At 35.6% G+C, this 18374-nt stretch overlaps 1 protein-coding gene and 1 pseudogene across 1 annotated transcript; one reads left to right on the top strand and one right to left on the bottom strand.

The window, feature by feature from the left end:
- Positions 1 to 1309: 1309 nt before the first annotated feature.
- LOC109110685 lies at positions 1310 to 8113 on the bottom strand (annotated as a pseudogene).
- Positions 8114 to 8685: 572 nt separating this feature from the next.
- LOC109053730 (transmembrane protein 114-like) lies at positions 8686 to 18329 on the top strand. The gene is made up of 4 exons (XM_019071054.2): positions 8686 to 8998; positions 9094 to 9171; positions 14908 to 15045; positions 17702 to 18329. The coding sequence occupies exons 1-4, from the start codon at positions 8821 to 8823 to the stop codon at positions 17932 to 17934; spliced, it is 627 nt and encodes a 208-aa protein (XP_018926599.2). The 5' UTR covers positions 8686 to 8820; the 3' UTR covers positions 17935 to 18329.
- The last annotated feature ends 45 nt before the right edge of the window (positions 18330 to 18374 follow it).

Below are 18374 nucleotides of genomic sequence, written 5' to 3'. Positions count from 1 at the left end.
CTGAGATTAAGTAAAAGTTAACGTGCCTAGCATTTTCGACTTGTACATTACACGTCACACCCTTATATCACATGTTTTCACGGGACCCTTATGGGTTGTGTGTGAACGCACGTACATATTCCGGGAAATCACTGGCAGTGTGAAAGGGGCAAAATCTAGTGACTCGGGAACAATTGCCGGGACACATTACCCGTGTATTTTCCGGAATCGCAGTGTGAAAGGGGCTTATGTGGAAAGATTTGCATAACACCACCCAAATGTTCACGCAAAGAAAGAAGGGGTAACTTTTATTCTCGCTGTAGTATTGTTGCTGCCGCCGCCATGTTGTGGAGTCGCTGTGTGTTTCGTTGTGAAAGCGAAACTACAGTACTTTGTTTGGCCTTCCAAGAGAGGACACAACTAGAAATCAGTGGTAAAACCACTTCCAGAACAGTTCAACCCAAATATTCAGATGTGTGCTGTGCATTTTATGGAGGATGAGGACTGTTTCCAGAACCAGTAGCCTGCAATGTGTCTGTGGCACAACGGCTGTTTCTATAAAGTTGGGAAGTTCAATCTTTGCAAGGAGAGTCTAGAGCTTCTGACTCACAGCCTGTAAGTACGTTTTTTATATTTAAATAATTTGCCAATGATGATTCAAACGGCAAGTTTTGAGCTGTGTAGAGTAGGCTTGTTCTTTGTTGTTTCTCAGATCAGAAATGCATTAATGCAAACATGGTTTTATGGTTACAAAGCGCCATATGCAACGCAATGCGTAAAAACACAGTATAAGTCATTATAATCAGTAATTATGTCCCCACTGGATGCAACAAATGCCTCGTTTGTAATGGGTGTTATTTGTTTTGTCTCGTCTAGTGATGTCCAGATCGCAAATGAATCTTTCTTTTTAACTGGCTCTTCTTAGTGAACCGGTCGAACCAGTTCACCAAATCGAACTGAATCGTTTGAAACGATTTGCGTCTCCAGTATGCACTGATCCACAAATAAACGTGCCTTACACTCCCTCTGATGCAAAATAAACCAATATCCCGAGTTATTCAGTTACTCCTAATAGTACGTTGACTGAACTGCTAAAAGAGAACCGATGATGGGATGTGCATGAAAGAGGGGAGGCTGGATTGGTGTTGTTCTTGTGGGAGACGGCATCACAGTATGTTAAGGCTGTAACATTTCTGTCACACGCTTGAGGCATTCGCCCAATCACAATGCACTGGATAGCTGGCCAATCAGAGCACACCTCGCTTTTTCAGAACAATTAGCTTTTTAAAAATCAACGCGTTTCAGAAAGGCAGGGAATAGAGGAGAAACAATAATGTTCTTTTTAGCAACGTCATATGACCCCTTTAAGTAAAATAGGAATTACAAAGACAGATCAATTCTGCAAACATTATAAATCCTGCTGTTAAAAAGAAACGTTAAAAACCTTTGGTGCTATATATTAAAGTCTTTCTTCCGTCACCTTCCAGAGTTCCTGCAGAGGAGAGAATACAAGATGACATGTTTTTAACATTGTTAATCAGAACACAATATCTACTACAAGCACGAACAGCTCCCCCTAAAGGCAGTAACAAGAGCATGCTTGAAAGGATCAGAACAAGCAAACAAATAATTGACTACTATTGTGTATGATACACATTCAAACAAACAACTGAATTATTAAATAAATGCAGACAAGTGCTCCTCACCAGCTTTATATTATTATTTAAATTTAATTTATTACTGTCGACAGTTACAATGATGAATGCTAACAAATAAGATGATAAGTGATCTGAATGTCTTGGTGGGGCTAGTAATAGGCCGCTCTTACCTCTTTTCTATGGAGATGTAGGTTGTGCTGGGGTGTCGCATGTTGCTCGCAAGTCTGTATAATGTTCTGAACAGAGCGTCTGAAAGATCGTCATCATAAGGGGAAGTACAAAAACATCCTTAACAAATAACTAATTAATATAATTCAAGCTTTCATCATGCTCAATGAGAGCGCCTTCATCTATTCATTCATTATGTTAATAGTCTCTCCAGTCTGTGGCAGTTTTTAAAGCAATGAATTCATTGTATAATTATGGAAAGCACTCTCTGCAAATTTACCATCTGCCGCGATCACAAATGTGGTATTATCATGTAAGTCCACAATTTCTGAGTCAGTCCAGCAGAACTCCAAATCAGTGTCTGGAGAGAGTTGAAATATGAGGGGAAATGAGATGACAACCACACGCTGACTTTCACAACTCCTAGCGCACAAGTCAACATCACTGGTATTATGAGTGTGAGGAATCCCTGTGTATTATACTGTGTCAACTGCCCTTACATAGACTACTTCCCACTTACAAATGGATTCAACAGGAGGTGAGGAGACTGCGCAGCATTATAGGTATAACTGGCCATGTTAGGATCTCAGGTCTGGCTCTAAACCACACCAATTAGCATCTCACACCTGATTCTCCTTGAATTCTTACCTGTGCAGAAATCATCTGCCGTCCAGCAGCTGCACCCTTATTTTGCTCTCTGTTGGGTCTATAGAAGGGAAATCAAAAGATGAAGGAAAGGGAATAAAAAGGGACTTAAAGTATTTATGGAAACTTCCTACCATGAGTGATGCTTTGAATAAAACGGCAGACTGATTGGATTACATCAGTAAGCTCATGTTTTACCTGACTTTATCTTTTCGACATATGATGATGCTGGAATTTAGACTTTAAATCAATATCTATTTAAATGGCAAACTTTGCAGTGTATGTTGCCAAATGTCACTTGAGCACAGCAGGTTTAAATACAGACACACACACACACACACACACACACACACACACACACACACACACACACACACACACACACACACACACACACACACACACACACACACTAACACACTTAAAATAAAAAAATGCAATAGCTACAGTTAGCTGTATTAGTGTTTATTGCCTCTTTTAACAATGTTCCTGTATACTAAATAGTTACATATTTGAATACAATTATTTTATTTAGTTATTATTAATGTATTTTAATGGAAATTTAATTTATTTAAATTTAAGTATAAAACATCAAACATCACTCAAATTCATGGCTTTTCAACACAGCTCTTGGTTTCTTGTCACCTTGGTTTTTATAGCACTTTATACAATTCAGATTGTCTCAAAGCAGCTTTACAGTAATAACCAGGAAAATAACACAATCAATGATGCAAATGTCATCAAATCCAGATTCTACTGTAATAAGACTTCTTTACAAGACTTATTTAGTTCATGTCAGTACAGTGTTCATTCAGTTGTGTTCAATAATGGTGTAAAGTTCAATGGATTTACTCATACAGCCTACAGCAAGTAGCCCCTAGCAGGAACTTTATGTCCCAATTGAAGTAGGACCTCCCAAAAGAACAATATCCCCTACAATAGCACCCATCAAGAACCACTTTGAATGCCTTAGTAACCACTTAACAACAACTCAGTGGTGACTTTTGCAAGCTTAAGCACTACCCTTGATTTCTTCAGAAAATGTAAAAATCTAGTTTCAGCTTCACCATATATTATGGAGAACATCCAGACAAACACTTAGACTTTAGTCCTGATCAAGTACATAAATCAAGTACAAAAATGAACTGAGGAAAATCGTTTCCATAGGAACAAGCTTCTTTCATACTCCTGCTGTGTTAAATTCAAACTGTATTTTACTTAAGAACTGGCTTGTTTACACTATTACATTTGGAGAAGCACACGCACAGGCACTCTCTACACTTTATCAACATGAAAAGGAGCCTAAAAGCTGTCGTTAATGAGTAAGAGCTGCTTAACATCCTGATATGATGTTTATGTTTACCTTGGGCTTCAAAGTGCTGCTTGTTCAAAGTCACATTTCTCTGACACATGCGCAGAAGGTCGTCACCAACATTTGCAAAAAAAACAAAGATGTTTTCATTTAGTGAGTTAACAATAATAATAAAATAAACTTCCATCCATCCAAAACAAGCTCTTTATCTTCTGAAACCAATCAGAAAGCTAAAATGTTTTGAAATGTACTGAGACTAATTCAAACACCAGTGCAGTTTAAAAGACTAGTGAAAAGAAAGAGATGACACTATTATACTGAATGAGACTGAAAACAAATTAGTGTGAGAGTTACATAACACTGACATGTTAATGTGTTTATTATTGGTGTAAAATTAAACAGAATAAATCAGGTTTGGGAAAGTCCACCAGGCAATGTGTGGACATGGACAACCTGACCCAACCTGCTTTGGATACTTAATTGTGCATGCTCATTTATGCTATTGTTACATGTAGAATTACATGTGCCATCTAACGGTCACTTTAAGTTCATTTAAAATTTTAACATTTTCTTTTGTTTAAATTAAAATTAAAATAATAATGCTAAACATAGACTTTAATGTCTTATTTAATAAATGTAAAATAATAATTGAAAACACAGGTAGATCTCTTGTCTTTATCTTTACCATTTTTCATATTGTACATTTATAATGTTATTTTGCTAATTCAAATAGGATTCACATACAATATTTCAGTTTTCAGTGTTGTATTTTTAATTAGACAAAATAGTATGACATTTTGATATTGGTCATTAATTGGTTATTGGCCATGACAGAAAAATAATTATAAGCTAATTGGTATCGACTATAATTTTTACATTGGTGCATCCTTAGTGCCCAATGTGTTTGTGGACTATGAAGCCTTTTAATCCAGTTCATGCTTGATTTGCATTAACATTTCTTTCTGAAACTTATAAATATGTATCAAATTAGTTCTTAATCATAATCTAGTGGTGCCTTTAAAGCTCCTGCTAGTTCTTTACAAAGCCACAATAATCTGTTGTAATTCTCTGTACAGGGGCAGAGTGAAATAATAAGAGGACTTAGAAAAGGTCCAGCACAAATCTCACAGGAGGGAGTGTGTCAATGAATACTGTGACACCATCCGCATAAAGCAATCAAACCACTGGCCTCTCCAGTCTACTCAATACTGAAGTTATAAATCAATGTTTTACTCTCTCAAACACTCCAGAAACAGCTTTTGTCCATATCCTGTTAGCATACACAAACACAAACATCAATTCATGAATTAACACAATAATACCGCACACAACAAAAGTCTCTTGCGAATAACATCTGGGTGTAAAATCTACAAGCATTTTTTCTGTAGCCTCGGACCATTATGAAGAGACACTTTGAAGATAATGGTGTCTTTTATTGTCTCTCCAAGCTCTTTTCTTTCTCTTTAAAATGATGGCTCCATCTGCTTGCACTGATCTGAGAACATCAATCCAGTCATGCCACTCTAATAAAGGAACTTCTTTCCAAAGAAACCTGACTGTATTACAGAAACTTACAGAAAAAAAGCAAATGGTTGAAATAGCAGCAATCAAGAAAAAGAAAGAAAGAAAGAAAGAAACAGTAATCACTGCATCCACACCACTTCCAAAAGAAACTGAAACATCCTTTGACATAGGTGGATTTTTCCAGATGTTCATGGGTATGCAAGGAAAAATATTTTACAGAATATTTGTTTAGAACTCTACAGGTTAATGTGTTAACCATTTACAATTATGCAATTTTGGGGAAAAAATAATAAACAATTAATTTAGTTATTAGCTCTTATGCTCACCAAGCCTGCATTTGTTTGATCAAAATACAGTAATTTTGCAAGATATTATTACAACTTAAAATAGCCATTTTCTATTTGAATATATTTCAAAACATGTGATGGCAAGGCTGAAGCAGTCTTCAGTGTCACATGATCCTTCAGATTTTATATATGTGAAAATGTATAGCAGCAAGGGGATCAACATGATGGACAATCTCTGATGCATTATTCTCTATTTTTGCATGCTTTAAAATGTTTCAAAGGCACATTTTACTTTAAATTACTTAATCAACTCAATCATATCACCATCTGTGCAGTACACCGTTTTGGCCACCATTGCAATGATAATACTGTTCAAGGACCGTGGCGCCTTTGAACATGTTTGCTTGTGCCAGGATGAAATCGGCTAATAGGAAAGCACCATGCCAGATCTGCAGTGACAAACGACACAACTTTGAACACTGTAGCAGAGTAGATGTATGGCATAACCATTCATCACTGTCCTCACCTGTTTCCCTACATCCTCCAGAGGTGTTGCCATAAAAAAAAGCATAAAAATCAGTCTGGATGATTTTAATTAGTAATGGACTATGTTTAAAAGTTAGATTGATAGAGAAAGTATGGGCATAGAACTTTTCGTCAAAAGTTTAAAACTGTCATTTCTGCCTGATGGATTTGGAACAGCATGCATCTTATTATTCAAGAGCAGAACTGTAGGCTCAGTTTTACAGTGTCAGCTCCAGTCTATAGTGTTGTAAAGGTCACCTCATCTAAGGCATTCAAAATCTGTCTCTTTTTTTTTTTTTTTTTTTTTTTTTAAGAATAGTGATAGGCCATGTATGGTATAATTTCAGCTTCATTTGAGCCTAGCTGCTCTGGTGAGGATAATGAATCACAGCCTATGCAACACGGTCACATCAGGGGTTTAAGGACCAGAATAGGCTTTCCATGAATTTAGACCAAGACTTTGAAATGTTGTGAGCCTGGGCATTATTGACCCGGTACACAGCAGAAAAAAAAAAATAAATAAAAAAACTTGACCATAACATTAGTACAAATTGCTGTGTTTATTGTTCAATTTGCCCACATAAAAAAAAAAAAAAAAACTATTCTTTATATAAAGTATTATAGCCGATTATAAATAAACCTCAGCCGACTGCCTGCTGGTCATTTAAATTCATAGGCTAATAGCCTTCTAAAGCTTAAAGGTCAAACCTGTGTATACAGGGAATGGTTGACAGTCATTTTATAAGTATTTAAGGCACACATGGAAACCAAATAGCCAGGAACCAAGGCTGTTAACACAAAAGGTTACAGCTGCTAATGACAAACTCTCAAAAATGTCATATGGAGCACTACCATGAAATTGTAAATATGCCAAAAATAAGTATCAAGTAACAGAAAAAAATATATAGCAAAAAAAAAAATAGGTTTGTTCAGAATAATATACTAACATACATCTAACATACTTATAATATGCACTGTGTACAGTATGCAAATTAAACACAAAATGCATGAAATGTTCAAAATGTGCCACAGTGTTCAAATGTATTCCTGTGATGTAAAGCTGAATTTTCAGCAGTCCTTACTCAAGTCTTCAGTGTCACATGATCCTTCAGAAATCCCTCTGATATGCTGATTTGCTGCTCTCCTTACCTGGCTGTCCTATGCTGTTAAGTCTCTTCATGAGATGGCAAGCATTTGGTAACAGCAGATGGACATCTGGTAGAACAGTGTCATTTCTAAATGTGACCTGGTCCATGGCCAAGGCTGCATGGCACTCTAGCTCTGGTGAATAGAGCAGTTTCATTAATATAGCTCATCATCCTTCAACAAGTCGTCTGATTAAAGTTTAAGACAACTTGAATTGAACGCTTGGATTTTTTTTGGACTCGACTGAAAGCTATTGTAATCTTGACTAAAATATATTGAAGTGGGGCCTGAGTGATCTATTGCACTCAAACGCCACTTTCTTTCTGATCGTTTCCATTCAAAAGGCGATCGTCTCGCTTTATTTTACTTAAGGAAATAACTGATTACGTATGCTATCGTAGAGTTAGGTAAAGCAAACATCTAATTAACTGATTAGCCTACTTGAAATTTGCGCAAGGTTGTGACTTCTAGGGAGCGGACTAACTGCTACCTAAGTAGCCTACTTGGTTCGGAAAGTTTAGTAATGTCTAGCTATGCAGCTCACTATATTCTGACACATGTTAGTCTACTACAGTATCTTCATACCTCGTAGTCTTCTAATCAGCTCTGGGGCAAAGAGCTGTCAATATTTACCGAGGAGTTTACATAATTTGTGTAGTCAATTGAATTAAATTAACTAAAATACGAGCGTATATGATGAGATAGCTTAAAATAAATGTTATACTGCAGTTTATGAGAGGTTAGACTTGGGTGAAAGACAGCTCTAAATAAATAGTTCCAAAGTTGTACTGTAATATTATAATAACGCCATTATTATTATTTTATTATATAGCAAATTTATAAACAAAACAATGTATATTATTATCAAATATTTTTGACAGTCTATTATTCGTTTATTACATTTATTATTATTATTATTATTATGGATATAATATCTGCTATATTGCTATAAATTATTACTACTACTACTACTACTATTGATATTTCGTCAATAGTGATCGCTATTCATTCACTCAGTTTTCTGATTTTTGATCGTACAGGAACAGAAACTTGCCTGACAACTGACTGGAGGCTGAGCTGAAAGACTTTACCAATTAAATTCATTTCCCAGACAGCAAGCAGTTTCGGATGCGGGCCAGATGTGGGCCGGATCTGGGCCGAAACTGCTTGCTGTCTGGGTTAGAGGTCCCTGTGATAATTATCTGATACAAACAAACAAAGGTTTGCATATTAATAATGAGAGAGGGGGAATGATAGCATCTGTAGTACTAATTACGACTTTAACTAATCATGTTTTGTGGTTTTTAATCACCAACTGCATTTATCTGTGCAACAGTTCAAAGTCAACCAAAGAGAGAGAGAGAGAGAGAGAGAGAGAGAGAGAGAGAGAGAGAGAGAGAGGACCATACTGCCCTCTTTTGGTAAAAGCGGCCAACACGAGCTGTTAATAGATAAACAGCAAAGCATCCAGCGAGGGGCTTCCAGAAAGGCAGCGCTGAGGGAAAGAAGAACACTTAAAGCACTATAGAAGGAGGAGTTTCTCTTCAAACACCGTAGAAAGCCGCATTCAGACAAAATGAAAATCACTTTCACAGGTTTGGCCAGTTTTGTGGTCACCTTTGGTGTCCTCAGCTTTGTAGGTCTCGTTCTGGCAATTGGAACCGATTTTTGGTACATCATTGACACTTCTAAGAGAGAAAACAGCTCATCTGAGTCTCTGAGCTCACATTCTGGACTGTGGAGGACTTGTAACTGTAAGTCACATTACATGTTTGTGTTTGACATTCTGCTTGTGATTTTAATGCATGAGGATATCATGTGGATGGATGAAGTTATTCTCTCTTTACAGTTCATAACCAGTGCTGGCCATTTATGAATCCTTTTGGAACAGGAAGAAACTTATCAGAATCACAAAGGCAGATACTAAGTAAGATCTGTGTGTCATATCATCCACATATCTCATGAATTTGTATTTATTATAAGCTTCTCACAGCAGACAAAACCAAATCCTTAAAATAAATCTTGTTTTAAAGATACCCCCCCACCCCCCAAGCAAGAAAAAAATTATAGTTAATAGGTATGTTCAGTAATTTTAACACATTTATGATAAATGCGCAGGCTGCAAACTTCAGAAAAGGAACTATTAGTGTGTATATTGGCATCCTACATATAGAGGCACAGAAATATATGAAAATATGTATTTATATTCTCAGACTGTCAGAACAAGGTGTTTTAAGGCTATTTTCACCTGAATGGCATCATGTAAATTTCCTAATTAAGAAACTGAACACAATGCCTTCAAAATGCCTCATTATCTTTAAATTTTCATGGAAGCACTCTTCAATTAGAGGGCAGAAACAGCTTTGGTAGAAACACAGCTGCATGTGTTTCTCTGCTAATATTGTGAGCCCACCTGCCAGCAGACCCCACAACATTATTTTCTTTTGTTTTGCTTCTGCTTTCTTTTTTAGCAATCTCAACATAGCTGTTGGCTATATACAAGATCACTCCAAATTTCATGTCTTTTTATTGCTAAACAATCACCAGTAATAATTTATTTTTGTTTTAAAATGAACCAATAAATGTAGAATTGTTACTGCAGCTTGCAAAATGTGTTAATAATTTATAGTATCGATGATTATGAGATGGTCCACTGCAAAACACAAGATCCACGGGGCGTGGTTGGATCCAGATCCAACTCCTCCCACCTTAGATATACCTAAACCTACCTGTCTCCACCCCCTGATCCCTAAATCCACCCATTTCCACCCCTAAACATACCAATCTCCACCCCTAGATCCCTAAACATACCAATCTCCACCCCTAAACCTACTAATATCCACCCCTAGATCCCTAAACCCACCCATCTCCACCCCTAAACCTACCAATCTCCACCCCTAGATCCCTAAACCCACCCATCTCCACCCCTAAACCTACCAATCTCCACCCCTAGATCTATTTCCCTAAACATATTCATCTCCACCCCTAACCAATCTCCACCCCTAAACCTACTAATATCCACCCCTAGATCCCTAAAACCTACCCATCTCCACCGCTTGATCCCTAAATCCACCCATTTCCACCCCTAAACATACCAATCTCCACCCCTAGATCCCTTACCCCACCCATCTCCAAACCCTAAACATACAGTACCAATCTCCACCCCTAAACCTACTAATATCCACCCCTAGATCCCTAAACCTACCCATCTCCACCGCTAGATCCCTAAAGCCACTCATCTCCACCCCTAAACCTACCAATCTCCACCCCTAGATCCCTAAACCCACCCATCTCCACCCCTTAACCTACCAATCTCCACCCCCTAGATGTGGATCCAACCACGCCCCCTGGATCTTGTGTTCTGCAGTGAGGGGCTACTGATGATTATAGAAAAGCCACTGAGAAAAGCAAAAGGAAATTGAGATACAGAAAAGTCTTCTTATCTATCCTGTACATCATACACTATCAAATATATTATTTTCTGAGATATTCAAGGCACTTGTGTAGGTCTATTGAGATTTTGTAAAACTCACATGCTCATTGTCCATACCTGAAACATTATCTGTACCTGCCACAAGAGACTGTAATGAGGTTGTAAAACCAAGATTATCTAAGATTCAAGACCTCTTATCTGGCTCAATTGGATTTAGTTTCTGTTCTGCTTTTGAACAATAAACTCAATAAGCCTGGGTTGCCAGGATGTTGTTTTGATTAGATAGCAGTCGCTGCACAAAACTTAGCTAAATTCCCCCCTAAAGGTAATTCAATATATCTTTCCCTGACTCTGCGCTGGATAATTCGCCTAAAAATAATCTGTGGATGAACAGTAAAAGAAAATGCCTTATGTGTTGAACACCATCATAGACACCTTGTTCTTTGAAATGTTTATGGCTGCTCCAAAAATAGTGCAGTGAAAGGAGTGTGAAAATGCCCCTGTCCAATTCAGTCACCTTATGGACATGTTGTGGCTGTTCCAGAATGAAAATAATAGCTGGCTTGATTATAATATGACAGTTTGATCTGTGACTTGATCGCGAATGGCAACCTGTCACTGTCTGTACTGACTTTTTGCAGCAAATATCCAAACATGTCAATATGGAGGCCAACAATTTGAATTGGTTTGCATTAACGTAAGAAGTAGACTATCCTTAGACTCAGTCAACATGTTTCACTCAATCAATATGTTTCACAAGTGAAAAAAGAAAAAAAAAATATGTCTATATGTCTTTCTTTCTGTATAAGGGCATTTAAATGCGTACATCATATTACAACAATAACAGGTTTTAATCTTTGTCTCCTTCACATCCCATCATTACTAAAAGCCGTTTGTGGTCCATAATGAAGCCATTAAAGAAAATCCATCGCTTTGAACATGCTGCACTATCTTTAATCTTAATGCTTAATAGATGCACAAGAGCTTTCCATTTTTCTTTTAAAACCCTCTAATCAATACAGACTCTAAGGTCTCTAAAACTGTTGGCAAGCATGTCCGGCAGTATAATAATACAGTATGTTTACATAAATTCTATAAATAGGGCCTATGCAAAGAAATACAAGAATGATTATTTATTGGTTATAGCAAAAAAAAAAAAAAAAAATATATATATATATATATATATATATATATATATATTTAATATTTTTGAAATATGTCTCTTGTGCTTACCAATGCGGCATATATTTGATCAAAAATACAGTAAAAACAGCAGGCCTAATATTGTGTATAACAATTTGTGTACAGCATTAAAATGTACACATTTAATTCATGTAATTAATGAACTGCATTGGAAGAGTAACTCTTACTAATATCTTCTTGTAATATTTACATTTTAAAGTCATTCATTGCACATAATCTAGAAATACTGAGTAGCCTAAATTTTAATCTAAAAGCACAGTTTGTTTGGACCCGCGCGGTGGATCAGAGTTGGGCTTGTCTTGGAAGTGATGCATGGCTGGATTTTCTCATGTTTAAGGTAAGTTTGCCTTTCTGTTTTAGATTTCTGATTTGTAATACATTAGTCCGTGTGCATTTTGGGAGTTTAATTCTTGTTTACTCGACTCGTTAGTACGTTAACATTCATCTGAATCACATAAACTCATTAAAGTTAACTTGCGCGCAGTCACATTTCAGCTAAAATATTTTCAATAGTTTAGAGATTCACAAAACACTGTTTTTCGCATAAAAACTTGAGCACGATTGGAAATTACTGTAAATTATTTAAAGTAGCTGCTAGCTATCTAAAGTTACCAAATTAAAACAATTGCATAGTATCCACCTATTCTTCAATGCAGAACTATGGAAGAGACTTCCGGTTCATGAAAATGACGTAACGCTTGCTATTTTAACATGACATGTTCTAATATCTAGAATATCTATGGCTAGAGCTCTTTTACGTTGCTATTCTCGTGATTATTGTCTTTTTTCCCTTTGCATTTCACTGTAATAGTATGAAAAAGGACAACATATAGTGGGTGTAGAAATACGGTGGATAGTATACTATTTCAACGTTATTTCAAACACTCGACTGAAGTAATAAAGTGAGTTTAGAGCAATAACATAGTATTAATCTCATAAATTGTCGTGTTTTTTCGCACATATACTACATAACCCGAAAGCACCTGTTGCCACCAGCGATTATGTTTAAAGGACTAATTTTTAAAAGTGTGAATAGAAAGTAGTTAGTAAAAGTGTTTTTATGCAAGTTGATTGAACATTTAAGTGTAAAGCCTCTCATGCAAATCCTGTCTTGTCTGTTAAATCTTTTCTTTTCTCAAACAATCTGTAATTTGTTGGTTAAAAAGGTTAAGAAGGATTTGGATTCACTGCAGAGTAATGTAAATTGAAGACCATTTAGAAGCAGTGATTAGTCTTTATCATATTCAGGCAAGACTTGTCATAGTACATACTATTGCTCCTTTGTTGGTTTTGATTGCTTTTATTGTCCTCATGTGTCCTCAAGTCGCTTTGGACAAAAGCGTCTGCTAAATGTAAAAAGTAAATGTAAGTATAAATTTATGCATAGATTTGCATGATATAACATTATTTTCGTTATTTTTACCTATTATTCACTGCATAATATGAAATTGTGGTTAAATGTTTTAGATCATTGTTTTAATATCACAAATTGTGTCTGTTCATTTACAGGGTGACCTAGCTGTTGTGACGAGCTGATAGAGTGGACAAAGATAGAGGAGGAAGACAGATTGATGGTTTTTACGTTGAATGCAGTTTTGTTTATATACTACCAACCTCTGTCAGGTTAAAACTTTCTGTCTAAATCTCGTTCTGTTTGTTAATTTTCTTTTTTTCATCTATATTTTATACCTCCTGAAGTCAAAACTGTGAATGGTGCAGCAAATGTAGTTCATGTTATGGAGATTGAATTGTATTACAGAGCAGCAGAAACTTGAAGTAGCATTCAGTCATACTTTATTTTTTATGTTTTCAATAGACCAAATATTACTATTCTATACCAGTGGAGGTATGCATGTTTTGTTGATTAATGTCAGTCATAACACTTTTCTTTTTTACTGAATGCACCTTTAAAAACGTGTGCCCAGACTTTACTAGGTCACGTGAATGTGACTGATTCACTTTCTTTTATGTTGTAAAAAAAAATAAACTGTTTAATTATATTTTAGTTGTGTGATTTGTGATAAAGGTACAGGCCAGAAGTTCTCAACACCGGCACTCAAGGCACTTGGCTTGTTCAGATGGGTTTGAATAGGGTTAGAACTAAACTCTGCATGAAAGTTGGAACCCCTGGTAAAGACAAAATGAACATGAACAAAACTTCTAAATTTAATATAATTAATATTTATGCAATTAGATTTAATTTCTTAATGGATGATAATTTCATTAGATTTTACTTATAAGCTGTACTTGATATTAGAGCAGTAAAATGTACTTAAAATGTGTTAGTTTAAATTGTTAAAGGATTTTTTTCAAGTAAATCTTACAAGTAATAGGCTAATTCCTGGAAACTGTCAAAGGGAATAGTACTGTACTCAGAAAAGTCTCAACAGCTGAGCTTTGACTTGTCAGTCTACACAAAAGAAAGTCAAATGAGCTTTTCACACTGACTCACCTGCATCTCCTAGGCTGGCTCCCAGCTGTTTCCTTTTATAACAGTCGGCTAATTACCAGGGATGGGCTGCTCAAGAAATGTAGGATTAAGTCATTAGAAGGCCTGTGAATGAGTGGTATGGAGGCCTATGACATCTGTGAAATATTTTTATTCTGCCCAATATCAGAACTGTCAAAAATGTGCCAGCTGCTAAATGCATACTCTGGCATAAATGGCAACTTCATACAATGTCTCATGATCAACACAATGGGGAACAAACATCATTACATAAAGCTCTTTGAAATGATGCTGATTATCCATACTGATTGCCATTCAGAATGTATAAACAAAACATTTTTAATGCCACAAAAGTTTTCACAAAAGTCAAAATTAATTGGGTAAATTCCAACTTAACGCTCAGAAACACACTGATTTTTCATAATTGCCCCAATGGTTAGGGAGTAATTTTGTGCTTTTTTTTTTTTTTTTTTTGCTTATTTCCAAATGGGTCCAATTAGTGTGACAAAGACTGGAACCATTGGTGAAAAAATCAGCATGCTTCGGCACTGACACATCCAGTCCTCTTCTCTTTCCAGACATGCAAGGAACGTTCATCGTCCTCCTGCCTCTCAGCGTGATTGTGCTGTTTATTGGAGGAATGCTGGGCTTCATCAGTATGTTGGCACGAGCCTACCTGCTGCTCCTCCTGACCGGAGTGCTGCTTCTGTTCAGTGGTGAGCATCACCCTTGCTTTCACCTCTGAATGTTCCTCATGTGCGCCATGAATATTTATTCTGCCCACGTCATGCTTGACAGAGCATCTGGAAATCTAGACGGTTTTGATAGTAATGAATAAGCTTCACAACAACAACAACAAAATTACATTTGAAAATACTTGTAATCAGAGTTACTTTTATTGATTACATGATTACAGATTATTCACAGAATAGCGATAAAATTATTCATAATTTATTGATTCTCCCTAATTCCTCCAATTTTTTAATGTTCCTTTCTAAAATAGCCTAATGCTTATTTACAAAAAATAAGTCTTTTATTTTTTTTGATAATTTATTCAAGTTTTGTTGACTTTTCAGGTGGATGTCAGTCAATGTTCAGGTGGCTGTAATTACACAGAAAATTGAGATGCCAAACAGCATTTGTTTTAATTTAAAAAGTGTTTTCTCAGCATTTCAACATTGCATCATTAATAATTAAGTAACACATGCATGTTCACGTTTCTCTGATGTCACTTGACATGCAGTTATTTTTTTGGTAAGTGTTTGATTTTGATTTTCATTATTTTTACATGATTTAATTATTAGCTTTTCATTAAACTTAAAAACCCCCTGCAGTTCACGAGGCCCAGTTTGGGAAACCTTGACATTATGTAGACTTAATTATGTTAATAGCAAGGAATGCAATATATTTTCTTTTTATTTGCATTTTTATATCAACATATATACCAACATATAATTTATTACATTTATTAGAATTTATTACAGTTTTTATTACAATTTTATCAGTATTTATTACAGTTTTAAATTACATGAGGGTGAGTAAATAATGAGAAATTATATTTTTGGGTGAACTATCCCTTTAATGTTTTTCCTTTTATTTTTATTAATGTGGAAATGTTTTTATTCTTTTATTTTTATGAAACGATACTCTAAATAAGAAACTACAACTGCTTGCTTGTGTGATATTGCTTAACTATATCATATGATATAAATATGAAACAAAAACTCACAGGGTTATTTTTGCCCCAATATCTCTTAGGGGCATACTGTATAACTACATTCTATAGGCTACATCACGCAGTAAATCATGCAATAAAAAAAAAATCATGCGAATGTCATAATTCTGTCATAGGTAAATTTGTACATAAATTCTGTAATAAGACATTTGATCAACATTGGAGCAATAAAATTTTTCAGTCAGGATGTCAATTTGAAGGTTGACCCAAAAAGGAGATTGCTAACAAGTTACTTTATTTATTGCTAACAAAGATTTGAATGGTTTTCTGATTTGTCAAGCACATCCTTGTGGTCGTTGTCCTTATTTAGTAGGCCAACTTGTTAGCAACCACACACATACACTGGCTTCAAAACTCATATATGAGGCATGACTGTATGCAGTTTAAGTTGTAGAACAAAAAGTGAAAATCTTTCAAATAATGCATACTGTATTTTATTCAGCTTTTTACGTTTGAAATGTTGGTGCCAGTTTGTAGAAGGCTTTTTTTTATTATATAACTTTAAAAAGCTAGGGGACTAGGGGACAATGGAATAGATTTTTATCCGGACCCATTTAACTGGTGCTACTCTATTACACAGACACTGGTTCATGTTTTAAAATGAAATATCTACCCACATCATTTGTGAGAAAATATAGGTTCACTTGAAATTCCTCTCAGGATAAAAGCCTTTCTCTTTCAAGATTCACTCAGTACATATAACAGAAAGAAAATCAATTTTATGTTGCTTTGCAGATGTCATGGTAACAACTAAACCCAACATGGATTCTGAACGTAATCAGACTGATATGAAGACATCATTGCAAAGCAGCGATGCTCTTAAATGTCACCAGACTTCAGATCTCAGCCAATAAATGACTGAAATTCTTGAAGATTATTCATCAGCAGAAACTGATGGGCTCTGATGATGAAGGGGGTTCTCAAAAATTATGGACTTTTTAAAGTACAAAGAGCAACAGCATGAATGACTTTTAAGTACAGTGATCCTCATTGTGGAGGGCTGCATTAGAGTTGCATTTCATTGTCACTGCTGCATAGACGGCAGAACAAATAGTGCAGAGATTTATTCACAAAATATGTGTTTCCATTGACAAAGATACATTTCACTGCCAGTCAAACATTTGAACACAGCTTCTCCTTTATTTTTAATGTTTTTAATTTTTTTTATTTTACATTTTAGAATTATAGTAAACTCATAAAACTATGAAATAAACAAACATGAGTTTAGTAACCAAACAAACAAAAAAAAACCCTTGTAAATTTTTTTAAACTATCAAAAAACCTAAACTTTAAGTTAACAATAATAATAATAATATAATAACACAAATAAGTACACCCATTACACTCATCACACCCTTAAAATTAATCTTATCATTACAATATCAATATTTCATCTTGATGGTGCCTGGAAGGCTCAATTGTTTATATTTTGGGGGGAGATAAACCCATAAATGGCATACTTATAGTATTCAACTTAAGAGAATGTATTCTGACATAAAACTATTGTAAACGTAACCATTTATAAGGTGTGAATACTGTCCGGGATCAGTACAATGTATGAATTTACTGTCTTCTACAATATAAAACCACTGGAGAATGTCTTACAAACATCTGTCTTCCTGCTCTGTTCCTCACAGCTATGCTCTCATTGGCTGGAATTTGTGTCTACATGGCATACTCTGCGGCTGCCTTCAAAGAGGCTGTGGACATCTCTGGCCACAAAACCCTGGAGGACATCGAGATTTACTTTGGCTGGTCTCTGATTCTAGCCTCTGTTTCTTTTGTTGGAGAACTCTGTACTGCAGTGGCATTCCTGCTTTCCTCAGCCAGAGTGAGCCAGCTGACCAATCAGGAAGAACATGAATACTGACATGGTCTGAATCAGGACTGTTCTAAGGAAGGAGAGGATTACACCACATGAAGGCACTGAAAATGCCACACAAACACTGAAAATTAAATCACTGTTTACATATTTATATTTTAAAATTAAAAATGATTATGAACATTTCAGGACATTTCAGTGTTCAATTTCCGTAAGGTCAAGGGTCAATCTTTGAGGTTATATAATAATAATAACAATAATAATAAATACATGTGAAAATGTAAAAATATCTTCAAGTGACCACTTAAGGGAGCTGAACTGCCAAAAAAAGCATGGGAACCCCTGATGTATAGAAACAACATTGCAACGGAATTTTTACAATACATTTGCTTATTGTCTTTTAATTATGTTATTTATGGTCATTTTGTCTGGTTTGTACTTTGTGTCAGTAAAACATAATAAAAGATCAGTTTTTCCTTTTTGTTGTT

The sequence above is a fragment of the Cyprinus carpio genome, chromosome A3 (genome assembly GCF_018340385.1).
Source record: "Cyprinus carpio isolate SPL01 chromosome A3, ASM1834038v1, whole genome shotgun sequence".
NCBI lineage: Eukaryota > Metazoa > Chordata > Actinopteri > Cypriniformes > Cyprinidae > Cyprinus > Cyprinus carpio.
The sequence above is the reverse complement of the archived record's forward strand: the minus strand, read 5'-3'. Positions and strand labels throughout refer to the sequence as shown.

Coding starts and splice junctions, on each gene's coding strand:
- LOC109053730 (XM_019071054.2), top strand. CDS start 8,821: ATGAAAATCACTTTCACAGGTTTGGCCAGTTTTGTGGTCACCTTTGGT. Junction 8,999..9,093: donor ACTGTGGAGGACTTGTAACT/GTAAGTCACATT, acceptor CTCTCTTTACAG/TTCATAACCAGTGCTGGCCA. Junction 15,046..17,701: donor AGTGCTGCTTCTGTTCAGTG/GTGAGCATCACC, acceptor TGTTCCTCACAG/CTATGCTCTCATTGGCTGGA.